General features: G+C 48.0%; 1 protein-coding gene across 5 annotated transcripts; it reads right to left on the reverse strand.

Annotated features, from left to right (window-relative positions):
* Positions 1-2,804: 2,804 nt before the first annotated feature.
* On the reverse strand, positions 2,805-20,229 carry CRAT (carnitine O-acetyltransferase). Of its 5 annotated transcripts, none has more exons than XM_086475628.1 (14): positions 20,192-20,229; positions 16,205-16,357; positions 15,511-15,620; positions 13,328-13,381; positions 12,135-12,300; positions 11,369-11,543; positions 10,701-10,879; positions 9,565-9,665; positions 9,003-9,122; positions 8,366-8,488; positions 7,884-8,019; positions 7,337-7,399; positions 6,678-6,815; positions 2,805-6,110 (listed from the first exon to the last, which is right to left on the reverse strand). In XM_086475628.1, exons 1-14 carry the CDS (start codon positions 20,216-20,218, stop codon positions 5,895-5,897), a joined length of 1,761 nt encoding a protein of 586 aa, XP_086331754.1. In that variant the 5' UTR covers positions 20,219-20,229; the 3' UTR covers positions 2,805-5,894. The 5 variants fall into 5 exon arrangements, with proteins under 5 accessions (XP_086331754.1, XP_086331753.1, XP_086331751.1 ...); XM_086475627.1 differs by having other exon boundaries at positions 6,750-6,815; positions 15,511-15,629; positions 16,094-16,357; XM_086475625.1 differs by having other exon boundaries at positions 15,511-15,629; positions 16,094-16,357.
* Positions 20,230-20,395: the final 166 nt, after the last annotated feature.

The following is a 20,395-nucleotide window of genomic DNA, read 5'->3' on the forward strand; positions in this document are numbered from 1 at the left end:
ACCGTGCAGGAGTAGAAACTCATTTTCAACACAGATGCACATTGCCGGTTGGAATGTACCATCGTGTCTACGTCAGGGGAGGGGGGAGAAAATGCCTGGTGTCATGTTCGGGGGAGGGAAAACCAAAAATGAATCCTTTCTGTGACTTTTTTTTTTTTTCCAGCATGAAATATACACACTATTTATTTATTTTTTTAAATGGAACTATTGTTTTTGGGGTGGGTGAGGCATTGATTGTGTGTTTTGTTTTTGCTTTTTTGTTTGGATTTTTCTTTTTGGAAGAAGATGACAAAACTAGTCTCAAGCTGATCATGCTTAATTAGGGCTTTTAATTTTTAAAAGCTTCTTAGGGGGGAGGGGGACTAGGATGGGGTGACCTAGGCAGAAGGGAGAGGAAGACTTTCTGTCCTTTCTGCAACCAGTTTGGGAGATCAAAATCAATTCCAACTGCACTTTGTACAGATAGAAAGAAAGACTAAAGATTTGATTTTTAACACTAGTGACGGTTCTGCAGGGAAGCCAGCCTGCACGGATACCATTAAGGGGAGTGTGTGTGTAAAACAAAGGAAAAACTGAAATATACTGACTTTTTTTTTTTTCACTGCTGCTCCTGTTGTGTAATTAGCAAGAGTGTCTTTCTCAGAATCTCTTCTAGGTTGCAAGATTATCATACATATCTCACGTTTATTCCATCTCTTCCTTTATACTTTTATTACCTCAGGGTTGCTGTGATCTGTACAGCTTCTGTTGTTGTACTGAGTGTGCTACCGATGGCACTCGAAAGCCCGTTGGTTATAAGCAGTGCTGTGCTCCAGGGAGAGTCAGCCCAAAGCCTTACAAAATTCAGTTGCTAGTCTCTGTCTTAAGCACTGGATTTTTTTTTTTTTCTCCTGTTAAAACTGAAGGGAAGGATTTTTAAGAATGAACAAAGTGACAACCGTAAATGAATAACAAGGCAAATGACTAATAACTAGCTCAGCTGCTGTCTGAATTACTTCTTGAACAGCCCTGTTAGAATCCAACTGTGAACTCCAGTAGTGAGCTTGTCCTAGCAGAGGCTCCAGCCAGTTATTACAGTGGCTTGGTTGGGTTCTGCAGTAGTAACCTTGAATGCTGAACTCCTACAAGCAAGTTTTGCTTTCCATCCTTCTTCCATTCTGATTCTTCGTTTGGCCGGTCAGCTCTCTGGATGCCGTGTCTCTGTGGGAGTGTGCCTGCCATCTGTGTGTGCTGGTGATGCCTACGACTTCTGTGACCCATGAGTTAACCTGGCAAGGGCTATACTCAAAGTGCTTCAGGGCTGTGCATGGACACTTTCTGTATTTCTAGTATATAATGCAGCAGTTCAAGTGTAACTACAGAGAAGTATTTATTCAAAGCACAATTGACTTGAACTTTCACAGATAAAGGACAGCTTCTGAACTGGCTCAAAGGTCATCGGTGTGCCTTCGATGCAGTCATGTGAGCAGAGGTAAAATGACTGTCACATCGTGGTCTTGCTGCCTGTTTTATGATCTCCACTTTAATCAGACTCCTGCATTATAAAGCTGCTTGAAGTGAGATGTGTTTCTGTTCATCTTGATTATTTTTATTTTTTTAAGTTTTCATCTGTGCCTGTTGCCATAGAGGTTTGTGTGTTCATACGGAGTGCGAGCTGCTCTGGAAACTGTTGGACAACCAGAGTGTTAACTGTAGAAAGCGGTGATCCTGATCTAGGAGATCAGGAATGAAGGCTGTCTAAATTCCTGTGTTTATGTAGCTATGAGTAGTAAATTAACTGTTTTCAGTTGTTACAGAAAACATTTTTTAAGAACTGTTTAGTCATGAGCAATCCTGTTAACATCTGAAGGACCTGAGCACTGGATCTGCTTTGCAGGTGCATCAGAATAAAGAGGCATCTTGCAGTTTTCACAAGGACTTTTGATTTGACTTAGGACAGCTCTATTAAAGTAAGACAGGACACCAGATAGACCACAGGACATGGTGGTACCGTACGTTTCAATTTGAAAGCCGGTACTAATCACTTAACGTCTTGCAAAACTATGTATTTTCTCTTTATATCTCTTGTAAGTTAACTTACAAAGCCAGGAGGGAGATCACACCTCTCTTCCCCAAGGACAAGGCTGAAAGAGTGGAGTGTTTCAAGAGTTGCTGGCACTTCCCTAGCCTCTCTTAAGCTCTTAGGACAGACTGCTGGAAAAATTATATGTGGAAGCACCTATTGAGAACTAAAGCCCAGGGAAGAGGTTTCATCTCCTCGTGGAGAGCAGTGTAGTGTAAAAAGCTGTTCCACTTCATGTTGCCTTCAAACCCAAGCTTCCTACAGTAATTCTTAGGAGTAAGGGACAGGAAGAAGAGCTCTTGTAAGACACTGTAATAAACTCTCCTGTGTTCTCTGTGAGTTATTTGTAATCTGCATCTTCTGCCTACTTTTGCTGTACCTTTCCAGAAATCTTTGCAATACTCGATACAGTAGAAATTCCTTAGTGATCCCGTGGATTTTCTTAACTAAATGGTGCTGTGCAGGAAAAAGTTTTGAGCTCTGCCTTATTATCCTACACTTGTATGAAGTCTCCTGCCACTAGTTTTCTGAAATGGAATATTTTCTTTGGAATATGTGGCTTTGCCAGCAGATGCTTTCTATTCCTCCCTTGTACTCAAGGGGGCTGGATGGAGATATAAGACAATAAAAGGAAGGTGACAGAATGCTGTGGTTCACTGTTCTTGCTGTCCCCACACAAACATCCTCCCTTAAGGGTAGTAATGTAACTTCTGCAGTGTCTAAGGAGATTTGAGCCTTTTTGTAGCATTTATCTGTTTATTGTGTTTCAGTTTATTCAAAGAACATTTCAAAACTTTGCATGACATGGATTACACTACTGAAACATTATTTAACACAGCTAACCAGCAAAGCATGCAACACTACCAGGCTGTGTCATAAATTGCACTCATACCCCAAGAGTTATCTGAATATTTTCAGTCTATGCATTTCTTAACTTATTTGTTCCAAATCGGTAGTTTTACTGGAACTTGAGTTTCTTGTACTTAATGTGCCTTTAAGACAATGGACATCTGTTGATAAAACAGTCAGAAACAGGGAGGAGAATAAATTCAGTAAGTTGACACCGAAAAAATCAAAGGTATGACTCTGAAGGAAATCACATTTTAGAACTTGCACAATAAGAAAAGACTTTTTAAAGGAAAAACCTTGTAATGATTTTAATGTCCTTTCAAGCACTTCAAAAATCAGCTTCATTCATCTGAATTTCAGCTCGATATATCATTAAGGATGCATTAAGTGGTTTATGAATCTTGTATCTCTTTCAGCATGGTAGTCTGCTTCTTGCAGCTGTACTCTGCTGAAGCTAGTGGGATATCCAGGAGAGATCAATCCCACCTTCTGAGATACAGTCACTTCACAGATGCAGCAGCGTGTACTTCTGCTTCATCTTTAATAGGCACTTTCCTTTGAGACAGAAGTAGAAAAGGGCCAGTCTCAAACACTTAAGTGGCAATACTGTAGCATCAGGGGTTGAAGGCCTTGCAGATAGGGAAAAATAACTCCTCCTCTAGCAACAGATTGATTCAGTACAGGGGGAGGATTACTTTGGCAAAAGGATTTTTTTTTTTTTTTTAATGTAAAAAGCTCCATAAACCCAGATGTTATTCCAGCAAGGTTTGGTCTCTTATGTAGCATTTACAGTCACTTATGCTTTGATAATACTGAGTTTCCTCTTGCAGTTTTCAGTCTAATCCACACAGATGCGCCAATAGAGCAGGGAAGTGGGTTTGCAGGTTTGTAGTGCTCCTTCTGGTTTTTTTTAGACTATGTCACTCCATTCAGGATTCTTCTAAAAGATCAACTAAATCCATGTAGATGATGTGAAAGTGGCAGTTCATACAATCACTGGCTGTGCAGGTGAGTTTCTGTTACGTTTTCCTTTTTAAGGTTTATTTAGATGTAAGGTAGAAGCTTTGAAATAACATCCTTTTAGGAAAAAAGGCAGTTGTGTTGGCTTGTGTCTTTCAAGAAGCAAATTAGAATGATTTTGTTTTTTCATTTACTTTAAACAGGTTTAGTGCAAATTTTTTGATATAAATGTTCACCAAGGCACTTTGATCACATCCTGTGCTGTTCTATGATTAGAAAAGTAGCAACTATGATCAAGTAGTTCCCTGTTAACAAAACAGGCCATCCGACTCCTAATGCTTCTTGTTTATGGTGCTGTCCCAGCAGCCCCATCTTGAAGGGTGTGCAATTTAAATATTTAATTCATGTTGTAGAAATAGCACTAGGATTCTTCATTACCGTATGGTTTTACTAAATAAAAGTATAGCCAGGAGCTTGGATTCTGGCAGATTCATGGGAAGTAGTGCTTACATAAATTCCTATGCTACAATTGTATGTTAACGTCCTATATAATCTTTCACTGTCTCAAGTTTGTCAACTGAACATGAAAACACTATCATGAGATCATTCTCTCACAGAATAGAGCTGGCACAAATCTGAGTAATGCTGTAGTAAGGAAAAAAAAAAAAAAACAACCAACTCCCAAGAGTGGCAGAAAAAGGTGCTGTACTGTTACTGCAGGCCCAGTGGCTGCCACAGTGCCCAAACATCTACAGTGCCCACGTGTTCTCAGCCACCTTCCTGCTTTTCACCATTTCCTGCCGTGTTAAAGCAGAGTGATGTGAAAGAAGGGTGATTCTGCAGCTGTTCTTCCTTTGGCTATAACAGATTCGAACTCTCTGGGCCAGAAATGGAAGTATGTTCTGGAGTTCCTGATCAGAAACATTCGTATTTGTCCACAACTTAGGCCTAACACATTATGAACAAATACGTTGTTTCTGAAAGCAAGGTATAAAACCCTATTGGGTTAACACGAGTGCCCTGAAGGAGACTAGGCACGTGGCCTTCTGGCTAGTAAACAGAAGGTCAGTATCTCTTTCTTTTCCTCAATTACAAAGAAAGGTATAATGAAGCCAGTGTCCTGCTAAATGCATAGGCAATCCCTTCTCATCTCTGCCTGTTGCCCTGTTAAGGTACATGAAGCCAAAGCCAGCAAAACCTGTGCAAGAGAGAAGTTCTGTAGAGGTTCTGTGGGGAAAAAGCTTTATGCTCAGCCTGAAGATCAATGGCTAGGACCACAACAGCAAGCGTAACAAAAAGCCCAGAACAACAACAACAACAACAACAAATCTTTGTTTGTAGCAAATGATATTCTGTTGTTAATAGGGTCAGTGCAATAGAAAGGAGATCCCAGCGCCCTAAAATGAGGGGAAGGGAACGTTCCCAGGGCTGTAAAGCATGTAATGGCCCGAGTGCCTGGGGATGAGTAGCGCAGTGCATCCTAACGAGACTGCATCTGCTCTGACTTTTGGAACTTCTTTCTCCCCTTGCTAAAGTTCAATGGTGAAGTTTTGCTGGAGCAGCAGAAAAATCTTCAGTCAAGTTTGAAAGATGCTGCGTTCTTCAGAAGTCTAAACCAGTAAAAAGACTTGGTCTTACAGTAGTTCCATCGTATAACAAACCTTCCCTGCTTTTCCTGGAGAACAACTACCTTCCTCACCGAATGGATTTAGATACTGGTAAGGACCCTGCTTTCTGTATTCCTTTAGAGTAAGTTCCATAAAAATCATACTCAGTCCTCTTTGAGGACAGGAGGGTGCACTTTGCATTGATGGGCGAGGACCAGGCAGTTCTACTTCAACAGTGTTTCCTCTCGCCACGGAGCCTGGAGGATGGCTGTTCCAAAACCTCGTGCTGAAAACAAAGGGTAGATGTCCTCCTAGGTTCCAGGGCAAGCTGTCCCCTCGATCACTTTCTGAGGAACTGGGAACTTCAGTGCATGAGAGAGCCCCTTTAGTTGGGGGTTTTGCATCATGTTTGCCTCTTACAGTTTGGATTTGGGAGTGGACTGGAGCAAGATCCTCATGTCTAGCAGTGCTTTCTCAAGGTAATGTGCCATGCGGGCTGCGTTTGTCTCGGCACAGCTGTTGAATGCTGAAATTGCAAAGTTGATGTGTTCATCCATAGGGTTGTAACAGATTCCATAGCCATCTGGAACCACGGGACCAAAACACATCACACAGTCTGTCTTTGCTGGGACCTGTGGAGACAATGTGATTAAAAACTTCTAACCAGTCAAAGAGAAATGTAGCCATCAAATGCTAACAGCTCTGTCAGCAGTAGAAGAAACTGCCATCTCCTGAAAATGCTCTAGAAGAGGGGCTTTTTTGGTCAGACCCCCCTGCCACCACACACATGCTGGATTCTACCATTTAGTAGCAATGTGTTTTCCTCTGCATTTGCAAAGGAGCATTTCTCCCCAAGATAAGCTCGTACTAAGTCACAAGCAGAACTGTATCAGTAAGAATGACAGCACAGCAGATGAACATAAAGCTATTCTGGCAGCTGCCTTCAGTGGATCTCACTTGCATTTAGACACCAAACACTTCTTGTGATCCTGTCTTTCGTTATGCTAATTTTTTACAAGGTTGAGAGGGACTATGGCAGCTGTAAGATCAGATCTGCAGCTTTATGGGATTCGTAGCAGGCTTAAAAATTTCTGTCCCCAAATGAAGGTTTGTTTCTAACAGAAGAGAATGAAGGAGGAATATGGAGAAGAAAGGCAAGGAAAAGAGTGCACTTCTGTCTTTGCTCAGAGGAGTCCTACCTGGCTAGTTGAGAGATTGAAGTGCATTGCAACAGCGTACGCTGTGTCCATGAAGAGTTCAGGCATGCTCACGAGGTCCTCGATAGCTTGAAGCTTCAAGCCTAAGAGGTGGCGGTCTATTGCATTGCCCCTTATTGCCTGTAAGGAAGGGAGACTAGATGAAAGCCTGTCTAGCAGGCAAGTGAGCAAAACTATCGATTTCTTTGGGTTAAAGAAGAGAACACTTAACAAAAAAATCTCAAAATCTTTAAAGTTAGAAGGAAACTAGATCTTGCCTTTAGGACCAATAGTCAGCCTTGTTTGTAAGGTCTGTGAAATTAAACGCACAGGTGGAACTAACCTCACAGTTCCTGCCTATGCACTCCCTCTTGTTTGTCCTCATGCAACCTTGGTATTTATCAGCAACAATGACAGTGAGAAGTGAAGCTATTTTCATATTCTCTTCTTTAGGTCAGTCACAAGGGACATTTAAACCACTAGCTAGAGAGAAAGGATTGAGTCCCTGGCCTAGAGCACTGTCAAATCAGAGTTAGACCGATGCAACAGCACTAACAGCCACATCGCTATGTCAGCGGAGAAAGCTCTTAAGGTCTTATCTTTCACCAGAACCCTCATTTGCTAGGTAAAACCCCAGGTCTGGCTGCACAGAGGACACTTACCATATCAGTGTATTCCCTGTGGGCCTGGGTAGCTCTCCTCAGCAAGTCTGCTTTCTCCTGGTCCTGAGAACACACAGATTTGTCTAAGTTTTTCTGCAGAATGGAAAAGCTCATTTTGGCTGTTCCTCTAGGATGGAGGGCATTTCTGCCTTGTGTCTATACTAGACTAATTTTTAGATTTACTAAATTTATTTTTTAAATCATTTTGTTTGGCTGGGTAACTTCATTCTGAATGGAGTTCTCTATCTATCAGTAGCAGAAACATCACTTAGTTTCAGTGGCTAAACAGACTTTTAGAAGGGACATTCTTCTTTTTGGTGGGATCAGAAATGTCCACGTGTTGTTTCCCAGGCTTTCAATACATGTGAAAGGAAAGCCAAATGAAACCCAAGGTGTGTAACTATATACTCGAAGCTGTTTTAGCTCAACTTCGTATTGGGTGCACTTCTGCTTAGCTGAAACCAGCTGACACAGGATTAGCCAAATAAGTAGCTTTCCTCTCTTTCTGGAGTGGAGTCCCCTTACTCCACTTCTTCAAGATCCTCACCGATTTGTCAGGGCTGTCCATTGCTTGCACGAACTTAAGAGAGTCTACAGAAGTGGAGCGGATGGTGTCTGTGCGGCCCAGGCGGAACATCCTCAGCGATGCGCTCTCGTATGTGGCGCAGGCGTGGCCGTACATCCTGGAAAATGGAGAAGAAAGTCGCAGAAGTGGGTTTGCCCTGGGAGAAGTGGCCTCTTGCGGAGCAGAACAACTGGGGGGAAGGGGAAGACTTTGTGAGCGAGTCCCATCGGCAGCTGACCTCTGATGCTTCCTTACTAGGACTGTGCACACACAGAGGGGCAAACCTCCCTTGTTGCTTGGCAGCTGCCACAAGTGAGACCTGCTGCTCAGCCCCAGTGCATGGGGAACGCGCGGGAACCAGGCCACAGCAGCCTGCGAGAGACTGCTCTGTGCCACCTTTATCAACGTTACGCGTTTGGGTCTGACAGGGAAGAGGTTGAGAAGCTACCTATTGGTGGTCTTACCGGTAATATGCTAGCTGCAAGGCCAGCTGGATAAAAGCATCAGGACTTATCTTCTCTGACTTTGGGAAGGTTTTCCCAAATTGATGAAAGACCATGACTTTGACATCCAGGTCTTCGACCATTCTGCAAGGAAAGAAAGAGGAAGCGTTCCTTTGCCTGCTGCTTGTTCTTGTAACATAAAGGTATGGATTTGCTTTCACAAGGCTCAGAGAGAACAGGCTATCTGGATCGGACGTATGCAGGGACAGAGAGCTCCATCACACAGATTTGTTTGGGCAGCAACACGGAGATGAGCTTTTTTTTTGGCCACTACTGAAAATCTTCACCAGGTTAGATGGGTGCGGGTGTGTGCATGTTTATGCTCCAGTATCCCTTGTTAGATCCAGTAAAGCCTTGCTCTTTCTCAGTAAATGGGATGGATCAGTAATTACCCCTTTCCAGCACCTTTGACTTTGTTCCTGGCAGGTGGCTTTACTGGGCTTTTCAGCTGGGTTCAATGCTATTGACCCAAGAAGTCACTGGGAAAGTGCCTGGCTGCAGCGGGGGAAGCTTCATTTAAACCACTGACGTATTCCAAAGCAGGACATGAATTACTCCCTCCGTCACTCACCAGACCTCTCCACTGCTTCATACTTACATGTTGAGGTTCTGCTTTGCCTTCTCTATGTCAGTCTTGATTTCTGGAGTGATGTTAAACCGCAGCTTTTTGGGCATTGGCAAAGGAATCATGGGTGATCTTACCAGCTCAGGTTTCTTCCTGCATAGGGAAATGATTATGTTTAACCAGACCTTTAACGTGAGGCTCAGCTAAGCACACCAGAACCTGGGCAGGAATGCACCAGAGATCTTCCCTAACACCTTGTGATACCAGTCACAGGTTGAAAAAGCCTTCATAGTGCCATTACAGTGGTTTTTGAAGGGTAGGAGTGAAACGTCTTCTGTGCCTTCTGCCCAAAAGAAACTCCTCTCCCACTCTCAACAGTGCAATTCCCCGAGAATGGAAGCAGTAGCAAAACTTCCCAGAGTAGCTTGGCCACTCAGTTCTCATCACAAATACAAGAACTGCAATACCTCACTAGCACACCACTACCCTTCCTCCAGAACAAACTCCTGAAGCTGTGAAGAGGCATGTTCTTGGGGAGCGGGTGGTTTAAAACCTACCTCCAACGCTCAGGAAAAGTAGAGGAGGCAGGACTCACGTGTACTCCACAATGTGATCCAGGAGAGCAACAATGGGAGGGCCTTCTGAGGGAGCATGCTCGTATACAAGGCCACAGGAGCCATCTTCAGCGATGATGAACTATGAGAAAAGCATGACAGGACAGTGTTGAGGACAGACGTCCAGTGTGTGAAGCAGGAGCTATCCAGAGAGATCTTACTATCTTACTGCTCTGTATCAGAACGGACAGTGATCCTGTCCTTGCACACTGGTAAGGTAACATGAAGGTCTCATTTAGCAGAACAGCAGTGGAAGCCTTTCAGCAGGCCTAGAAGATCTGATAGCACTGTTACAGTATTGCAAAATTGCCTGGGTAAGGGTGTGCCTGATAGATATACTGGCGTGCTCCGTGTCCTGGCAATACAGAGGGGTTCAATGGTTTTGATTTACTTAGATGCACATGTAACACAGGAATAATAACACCATGTGCTGGCTTACCCTTACTTTTCAATTAGCTGGAATGTCTAAGCTTTATTCTATCAGCAGAGTTCCAAATAGAAACAAAATAGCTGAAAACATTATGAACAAGTTCAGCAGATAGAAGAAGAATCTTTGAAAGCATCATTGCTACTATCCACGAGCCAGGATACACCAACTAACAAAGGAGAAGCTTGAATAGCAGCTGCTGTTGAAGGCTCTTGACAAGACTGAACGGAGAAGAGATCAGAGGGATGCTGTGGGATGGCAGCTTGTTTGAAAAAATAAAACAAGCCATTGGGCAGCTTCTGGCAGAAACAGGAAAAGTGACAGGCCTAGAGGAGATACAAGGAACAGACCTCCCTACGTTTGGGCTGCCTCCAAGCAGACGAGGCATTGTTCACTGCAGGCAGAAAATTGATTTACAAGGAACACAAAGAACTGCTACACGGAATAAGTGTGGGCAGAGGCAATGAAAGAAACAAAAGTCCCTGAGGCAGCAATGAGTGCTTGTGGTGACTGCACAGGATCTCACCCTGTCAGCCACCACACCTTGTCTCATCTATTTCTCCACCCTCTTGATATGAGGAAGACTTCCCTGCAAAAGGTTTCTGGGATTTCATGGACCTTTGCAGTCTCAGGAAAAAGCATCTCCTCCAGACCCGTGTTCTTCAGCACCTTTAGGGCATCAGCACTTACTTGGAGGGTTTTGTCGAACCATCGGTTCCCGCTGTTCCAGCGACTGCCTCCGCCGTGCAGCATCTGAGCAGCCACACGGCTCTTGTAGATGTCCTCAGACACCCGCGGCATCGGCGCATCAAGGCAGACCGTGCAAATGCTCTTCTCAATGGTGCGCACAGATTCCTTGTTGGTCTTATCTGGGAGGGAAATGAACGGCAAAGAAGGAAGGGGGGTTGTAAAATGCATTCTGACTGGAGAGAGATTGACATTTGAAAGAGCAGGTTTGAAGGACCCGGTGGTGGATTCCCATTGTACCTCAGTGCACTACTGGTCACTTAGGGGTGTATACAGTTATTAAAACTGTAGCCAACTGGGTTGTTACAGATGGGAACATGCTGCGTTCGCCCTCCTTTTTTCGTGTTTCTTACATCCCACCCATTTGCGAGGCAACAGCGTCTAGGATTTCAGGTCTAAAACCAAGCTTCAGACATCACCTGTGTACCTTCCAAACCAAAAATAACGATATTTTGCAATGAAATCAAGTTGCTTCTTTGAGGTGGAAAGCTCACGTTATCTGTCCAGAACAAGCTTTCAAAGGGAAGAACTGAGCAGAGCACAGCGGTGAGGTTGGTAGTTCGAGCATTCGTGGTGTTTGTTAGCACTGGCACGTTAGGGGCTCTACAGACCTTTCAGAAGGTTGTTGTAGGCTTTTGCCCAGCTGTTTCGGTGGTTGGTGGTGAGGATCCCAATAGGTTCTTTGTTTGTTTGGAGGGATGTGTTCCATATCTTCTCCAGCTGAACAAAGAGCTGGTCAGTGGTAAGGGGACTTCCGTCACTGTTGTAAACATCCAGCTCAAAGAACTGAAGGTGAGAAGAGTGAACAAGGACAGAGACAGAGTGTGAGAGAAGATCTTTATTGTCCAGCCCCAGAAACAGGGAACAGGCACTTTGAGAAGGTAAGACCTGACCTAAGAACGCAGCTTGTAAGCAGACCTTTGAAGGGTGCTCAGAAATGAGAGACCCAAGTCCAACTTCCCTTGCAGGGCGTAAATACAGTCCAGGTTTTAAGCAGCTCATAAAACACTGTAATGAGGGCCAAAACACATGAGGAATTCCCATTTCTGAGGCTCAGCTGTGGTGGTAGGGTTTGTTACCTAATTTCCACTTGCAATTTCCAATTCCAGACATGATCTCTGGGCTTTGAGAGACAGAATTGCAAGCACAAGAAAGGGGAAGAGGGTGTTTTTCTGCCTCGTAGTCTGTTGCTCGCACGTGGCATTCCCAGCTGTTGGCCAGCTAAGGCCCAAGGGGATAAAGGGAGCAGGAACGAATCCTCAGTGAAGCAAACCTTGTGGGCAGAGACTTTCTGTCGTTTCCTTTCCTCTGGACCACAGCTAGCTGAAAGGGACACCTGCATCTAAACAAACCTGGAAAGCTCAGCAGCTGCCGTACCTGGAAGTTGTGAACCACTGTGATGTGTCTCGACTGCTTTTTGCCTTTGGCGTAGTTGACAATGGAGTCCCGCTTGGGCCCGGGAATGCGGCAGGATGAGAGGATCTGGTAGTACTGGTTCATGCAGAGGGGCTTCCCACCCATGTACTCCACTGGAAGGGTCTCACTGGAGACGCGGCAAGGTGAGGAGGAAGAGTGAGAGAAACTAGATCAGTGAGAAGGCCTGTGCTCCCCACACAGGGCAGGCACAGGCTCAGCCACGCAGCTGCTGTCGCTCGCTCCAGCAAGACCCAAATGTGTTGGTGCTGGTGCTGTAAAAAAGGGGCCATCCTTCCCCATTCCTATCAGCTTCCGTAGCAGGCGCTACAAAAAATGTCTGTTTGCTGGCCTTTCCTTTGGGAAGGGGAAAACCACTGTCCTCTCTGTAACACCAGAGAAAGATCTCTGGACCTACTACAGAGTGTATTATATACACCATGCTGCCTGCAGAGAAGCAGCCAGGGCACAGTATACTGGGAGATGTATCGTTTCCTGTGAAACGGCAGAAAAGAGGTTTTCAGCTATAATTTTGAGCGGTGCGTGTCTGATGCGCTGTCTATGACTCATGAACTAGGCTGGGACTCAGTCGATCACTTGAGCAGTCATATTCCAACTACCCTTGTCACGGCTGGCCCTGGGCCGTGTCTGAATTTGGATGCAAAGGTGTGATGTTGGTAATGTGTTGGTAAATGTCTTTTTGGAACACAAATAAGGCACGTTCAGCAGAGGTTTGTGGTGATCAGAAGAAAAAAGGTTGGGAGGAACAAGTTTCTCTGTAGCTCATCCCGTCTAGCTGGGAGATGAGAAACACCAGAAACCCAAAACGAGAGAAACACATTCCTGCTGCCTGAGCTGTAACTTGTTCTGTGGGCAAACAAAAGTATGTAGCTCCACAGGACTGTCAGTCAGGCTTGCTCCCTCTAAGCACGTACATGTGCCAATGAAAGTATTAAGATAAACAAAAAACATGAAGAAAGAAATTTGCTTTTTTTTCCAGCGGTGGTGAACTTGGCAGTGAGCAGTGACACTGATTACAATGTCTCTTTTCAAATATGTGCTGTCTTCTCTTGCCTCTCTATTTGGAAGGGAGATTTATTGACTAGGCTCTGTGACAGTAAGGAACACGTGAGAAGTCAGGAGGGTGACTAACTCACTTGTCAATCATGGTCTTGAAATCCAGGATACCCTCGATCAGCTTGGCAGCGAACCTGGAAAAATATCAAATATAACAAGATGAGATTCAAACACAGAACATCTGGGGCTGAGGAACTAGCAGAGGAGGGCTAGCAGAGCTTCTCTCTGCTCCTTAGAAAGTTCACCCTTTCTGCCAAGCCCCTAGTGCGCCCATCTCCGGTTAGCTGATACAGCCGCTCTGGGGTTGTGATTTGAGATTGCCAGACAGTCCTACCAGGTAGCACTCTTTGTGTGTTTTACTGTATAAGCAAGGAACTCTGGACAACTTTCAAGAAAGCAGGGTTCAGTCCAGATGCATGGATGACCCTCTAACAGCAGCATTTTTTACTGATGTGTTGTGATTTTATTACATCCTAGTTCTGACTCTTAGCATGAAAACAGCACCAATAAAAGGGGATTTCTGCCCTTCTCTGGCCAGGGGCCACCTCTGAGTTTCAAGCCAAGACACAGCTGTACCTCCCTGCATCCAAGACTCACCACTGCTGATTTAGTTCCTACCTGATGAATGTTCTGCTGCTAATGCAACTCTTAAGAGCATTCCTCTGGCACTGAGGGATCTGAAACAAATGCAGACATGCTGCATGCTGACGCTGAGGTGTTCTGTTTACCAGGATCAACATAAACACTGCCAATGCCAACTCCCAGCAGGGAGGGCAGCTGTGACAAACTGCTTAGCTGGGAGTGACAGGTTGGCCTACTCTGACCTGGGAGCTCCCACCCACGCACGGGAGGAAGGAGGCAGGAGGTCACTGTGACAAGGGGTTGCAGTCAGCTGAGCTTCAAAGGCTTTAAAGTGGCGCGAGGATTTGGCATTTGCAGGCAGTGTCATCTACATTCGCTCAGCCTTCCCGTCCCTAGTAAAGATCAAAGGACAAAACTCCAAGAACCTAAGGGCCGTTAAACAAATAAGACATCCTGCAAAGAAGTTTTCAATGAAAATTTCCTGGCTTTATTGCAAAACCTGAGGAAGTAAAACAGCTGGGAAACAGCGAGAGAGCCAGTGTTCCTTTCCAGACAGCAGACAGCCTGGGAGCGGAGTTAGGGCTTGAGGGGGAGATGGGGGAGAGGTTAGCCGACTTGCTTTCAGCCAGCAGTGTTGCCAGATTAAGGAATGGAGAACTCCACTTTCTAAACTTGCCTCCTGGTTTCTGTAGCTTTAGTCTCAAGCCACGTTGTCAAACTTCTTTCTGCTGCCACAAACTACGCAAACACACATTTAGATTGTATTTCACGTGGGAGCCCAGATTCTTATGCAGCTGCTCAGTTCCACTGGTTGGGGCACGGGTAGTGCTCCAGGTCTTATCTTCCATTTGGATAACTTGAGAGTGAGTAATATGAGAGAGCTTCCTAAGATGTTTGTCTAGTCTTGCACTGTCCCTGTGAGGTTCACCTCCTGCACCCCTGCTCAGGGGTGTCCAAGGGAGGATTTGTTCTCAGCCTCACTGCTCCCCTGGCTGGTACTTTTGACCTGCCAGAGCAGCGATGACTGGTAACTGTGGCACAGGTAACTGTATAAAGGTCAATGCTAAAGCTTTGCAAGTGTATTTAACACACTGGTCGTGGTGGTTAAAAATCAAAGGGAGACCACAAGGAAGAGAGGACGTGGCACGGTCTGATTGCAGGGAAGAGCTCAGAGTGGAGAGGCTGGTCACTGTTGTTTTCCAAAACTGAAGTCACAAGTGAAATGACACAACAGGGGACAGTCCCCTGCAGGAAGAGACAATGACAGTTCCTGCAGCAGGCCTTTAACTGCACACACAATCTTAGTGCCTCTTAGTCTTTAGTGTGTCAGATACATCCTCACAGTGCCTCCAGCCAGTGATTTGGCCATCTTGCAACGAAGAGCTGTGCCAGAGCAAAGACCGAAATGTGGGGTTTTAGCCCCTGTTTAGTATCTGAACCACTGGACATTTTGGTTTTCCCCCTTGATGAAATATTTCGTCTGGTCCAACCAGGAGCTTCCTTACAGCCTGGCAGCCTCTCCTTATCTGCACAGCCCTCCTGCACAGCACAGACAGCTATCAAACTTGGGGATCACATGATAATTACTCTTTTTCCCAATCAGCCTGAACACGCTCCTCCCTGTCCAGCAGAGATAGCTCATGCCATCTGAAAACTAGGGGAAGGTAAGAAAGGACTTTACCTGAGCTGACCTTGTCGATCCAGAAAATCCTGCTTAGGTAAAACCACGCCTGGGCTGGAGTGGACCACAACTGGCAGGCGATACTCCAGGTAAGCGGTCTTCAGCCACCAGTCTGAGAGCTGGGATGGAGAAAGGCAACATGCAGGCATGGCATCTGCTGCTGTTTGACCCAAGCCCAGCTGTACCGTCTCAGCATCCTGCCCCCAGTTCTGCCCCACGTGTTGCAAACCAACTGCTTGGGTTTTTACGCTTTGCACGTGGAAGGGTAGAGGGGGATTTGAGCAGGGCAGTGGGGGCTCTTGGTGCAGGGCTCGAGCAGAGGGTTTGCTTCAACTTCTTGGGGCAGCTGTGTGATGCTAACAGGTTAGAGGCTTCAGCAGCCACAGACAGGGTCAGCAACTCCCTGTTCTGCTCACCCAAGTCCTGGAGAGGAGCCTGCACAGCTCAGGGAGGTCAGCAGCAGCCTGGTCATGACTGTGGTGCCATAAAAACAGGTGCCAGCGGATGCAGCCAGGACATTGGAGAGGTGCATCAGACCTCCACCCTCCCTAACCAGGGCCTGGCACCAGAGTCCCAGACCTACCCAGTTCTCTGTTTTCTTGGCTCTTCTCTCCAGGCCTTTCTGCAGCCTCTCCCCGACGCCTCCCGGCTTGCGGAACTCAGCCACCAGCTCCTGCGTGTGGTTCAGCTCTTCCTCACTGATGATGGGCTCCAGAGCCAGCAGGTAGCGGTCCAGCGTTTGCTGGAGCGGCGGCACAGGGAGATGGGGCAGCGCTTCCTGATGAAGTTGGAATCTGCCTGGGATCTTGCCTAAAGCTGTCGGCTTCAGCAGGCCGTAGGGCCTGGCCTGCAAAGCACAGAGCAAATGTCGAGACAAAACTTCCCCCCTATGTGCACAAACTAGCAAATAACCTGGATCTGGGAGTCTCTATCCCAACATCTCTGTCTCATCAGAGGCCTCAGCACAGGAGCAGAGCACACGCAGCGCCAATGCAAGGCACGTGTTTACTGACTGCATGCTAGAGATGGTTGTAGGACATCCAGAAAAGCTGTAAAGGAGAATCTTGATCTCCCAAGATACCGATTCTCAGCTCAGAGGAAGTGCTGCCAGGGTAATGATACTTCTCCCACTCTCTGGGCACCTTCCAGCTGATAGTCCCCATGCGTTCAACAAAGTTAAACCTTTCCATCCCATGGCAAGTGGGAAGGAAGAAAGTCGTGGAAGAAATATTCATCTTATGTACTGTCAGGAACCGTTTCATTACTTCTTACAACAGTGTAAGGCTAGAAGGTTAAGCAGAACCCATGTGCCAAATCAAATGCTACCCTTTGGGCTTTGAGGAAGCAGCATTAGGTAAGTTTGGGGCAGGATTAAAACACCTCTTCTCTGACTGGCCGGGGATCACACATCACCAGCGATGGCCAGGGAAGGACTGGCTGTGATACGTAGGCCTTGGGGCAACGCTCCTTTATGCTGGTGAGCCTCCCAGTTGCTGGAGGACCCAGCTATATTAAGAGAACCTCTACCCAGCTGTACCACTATGGGACTGGCCAAATTACAGGAGCCTTTGGAAAGGGAACAGGGAGAGGTGTTCAGGAAATTGTGGGTGATGCTAACAGACTCCTGGGATCTGATAGGGTCACGTAGGAGTGAAAGCCTTAGAAAGCACCGTACCGTTTCCCTGGGCGGAGAAATGAAACAGAGCAAACCCAGTTGCTAACCAGGAAGTTAACTTGCCAGCTTTCCTCCAAAAGAATAACAACATCCTCTTGGATGAACAGGGTTGGATATCCTTTAGCTTGAAGATGTTTAAATTGTACTCCAAAGGTTTTCAGGTCCCTCTGCTCCTCCCCCTCCATTGGATCTACTGAATCAGACACTCTCCTGCAGGACTCTGGACTTTGTACCATCAGTGTACTGAGGCCAGTGAGAACATTCCCTTTGATCTCCAAGGCAATAAGAAAATAGCTGTTTCCCCACCTCCTCCCAGCAGTTAAGCACAGAGAAGAAGAAAGAAAGAGCTAAATCTGCAAGGTGACAAAGCCTCTGCATGGTGCTGAGCCCCCAGAGAAAATGCCCTATGGTCTTTGTAGGACCTGGCAAGAATTATGAGGTCAAGGTTTGGAGAAGGAAAGGGGGAATTACTGAAGCATGAAAGAAGAGCGGGGCTGGGAAGAAATGAAAGGTGTTAATCATGGCAGTGTGGGCATACTGTACCTTCTCTGCTTGCTTCTGCTTCCTATCCATGGCTGGTAGGACAGAAAAGATCGTAAACCTCTCCCTCGGCCTGTCTCGGTTTCCTCTTCCCCCTGACAATGTGCTGCCCATGCAGGGCGTCACCTTATTAGCAAACTGCCACATGACTGCTCTGATCAGAGGGCTCAAGGCCAGGCACAGGCTCAGGAGAGGACGGGGGTCATCAGACCATCAGTTTGCATCGACTGCCATGAAGGTGCCTTTCTGGGAAGCCCCCCCCCCCCCATGGCCCCTGACTGTCAGCCCTGCATTGCCCAGTTGGTGCTTGCTGATCAATACCGTGTGGGCAGAGTCTCCCTCCGATCAATAGCTCTGGGCCTCCAGCCATGGCAGAAGTGAAGGTGCTGGCGACAGCGTTTCCCTCAGCCTTTGCCTGGACCATGAAACTGCAGCGGCTGTTGCGAGAAAAGGCTGAACATCAGTCAGGAGAGACCCCCATTTAGGCTGTGGGAGCAGGTGACGCTGTGGGCTGTCACCACATGGGACAGGCTGAGTGGGCTTATGTGGGCAACGGGGAATTTAGTCCCTTTGCTCGGGCAAAGGTGGCCAGAGGGTGTCATGAGGACGGCTCTCCAGCAGGGACTGGACAGCGACGCAGCATCACTGTAGGTGACGGCAGCATTAGTTGGAGATGGGAGCAGATTCACTTTGGGTCTAGAGGCAGTATCTTAACTGCCCTTGTGCAAGCTGAGTCTTTGGAGAGTTCTGGGTTGTCAATCCTTAAAAAAAAAAAAAAGGGTATCTAGGGTATCTCCAAATCAGGGCAACAGCAGAACAAGGAATGTCACCCCCTGCTTCATGTCTGTCTGATCGACTGAGGGGCAGACAAGCGTAGTCTTTGACATAGCTAAGATCAAGTAAGATGATTCCGAACAAATAGTTTCAGATTTTTTCTGGGTTAACAACAAAAATCCCAGTTTGAAAACACTGCATGTTAAAAGGTAGAGTGGGTTTGTATCTTTCTTCTTTTACGTCCTCTGCTTGTTTGGTTTGAGGTCAAACTCTAGTGTTTGGTGGGAGGACAAACAGCAGCTGAACAGAGGAGGCAGCTGGCAGCAAACAGAGCAACAGTCCACCTTTCCCCACAAGCAACAGGGAAAACGAACACCAGCGGAGAGCGGGGCGTGCAGACATGGCCAGCTCGCGGGCTGGCGTTGCTCCCGAGCCACGTTCCAATGTGCCAGATGACCTTTTCCAGAGCCTGCAAAGCTGGTGGGAAATCCACCTGCAGCCTAGGGCTGGGGGGCAGGAGGAATTTCAGAGCAGTGTCTGATTCCCAGCACAGCCGCAACATTTAGTGTCAGATGACAGAGGTTTGTCTTTTTCTTTTATTTTTAAACTGGAAGCTGGACACTCCCTCAAGCCGAGAGACGACCAGCCCTGCCTGGCCCCTCAGAAAGTGTCTCTGGGATTGAATCCATCAGGTAGCTGCTGTCCTACCGCTCTGCCTCCTCCTCCTCCCCGGGATCCGTCAGTGTTTGCAATAAACAGTTGCTAAGACCGGGCGTGGGGCTGACAGCTCTGCTGCGTGTGTAGCCTTCCCCGTGCTTGCAGGAAAAGGCATGTTTGAAAGGTGAAGCCTGCAGCCCCAGAGAGCTGCTGCTTGGGCTTCCCTCACCCCTGACCAGCCATGGCTGGCATCCACCTTCCCTGCGGTCATCCAGCCCGGAGCCCTCCGTCTCTGACAGCTCCGGTGAACGCTCCACTGCGCAGCGCTGCCTCAAGGCACACGAAGAAACCCAGCCAGCGTGGGGGATCAGCTTCAGCAGCGTGTCCCTCCCTGCCACCCGCGATAAGCAGCGCTCTCGTGGCTCCCTGCTGGTGGCCAAGCCCCTGCCACCCCTCCTCACAACCGGGACCCTCGTCTGAGAGAAACACGTGCCCGCAGCGTGCCTTAACCACCGTCCTTATGGCCCTAACCGAGGAAGCCGTGTTTCTCCTCCAGGTTTAGAGCGGTGCCGGACGCCGGCAGCGGCAATGCCACGGATGGGGCCAGGGTGGGCCTTTGTGCTGGACCCTCGGAGTCACCTCCTCCCCTGCCCCTTCTAAACGCCCCTGGGCAGCTCGAAGCGGCAGCGAGCGGCTGGCGGAGGCCCCCGCGGCAGCACCAGCCCGTGACACCCGTGCGGCGGGGCCGTGGCTCAGGCCCGCGCCCCGGCCGCTGCTGCCCGCCGCCGGCTCCGGCCCGTTGTCGAGGCCCCGGGGCTGGCCGGGAGCCGTGTGCCGCCTGCCCGGCACGGGGAAGCCCCGGGGGCCACCCGGCCGCCTCCAGCCCCTTCCCTCCCGGCCCGCTGTCGACCCTCCGGCGGGTGGCGCGGCCCGGCCGCCGTGTCACGCCCCCCGCCCCGTCCCGGACCGGTTGGAGGCCGCCCCCCACGGTGTCCCCCGCGGCGCCCCAGCCCTCGGAGCGCGGCTAGCACTTACCACAGCCCTCGCCACGAAGGCCAGCATGGCTCCGCGCCTGCCCGCGGCCCCCGCCGCCGCCCGCTGCAAGGACACCGGCGACACCGGGCGCGGCCGCCCTGCTCGGCCGCCAGGGGGCGGGGCCGCCCCGCCGCCATCTTGGAGAGGGGCGACGTCTGCGACGCCATCTTGGGGAAGGGCAGGGAGTGAGGGGAAGAAGCGCCA

This window comes from Leptosomus discolor, chromosome 19, assembly GCF_034619465.1.
Source record: "Leptosomus discolor isolate bLepDis1 chromosome 19, bLepDis1.hap2, whole genome shotgun sequence".
In the NCBI taxonomy this organism is placed as follows: domain Eukaryota; kingdom Metazoa; phylum Chordata; class Aves; order Leptosomiformes; family Leptosomidae; genus Leptosomus; species Leptosomus discolor.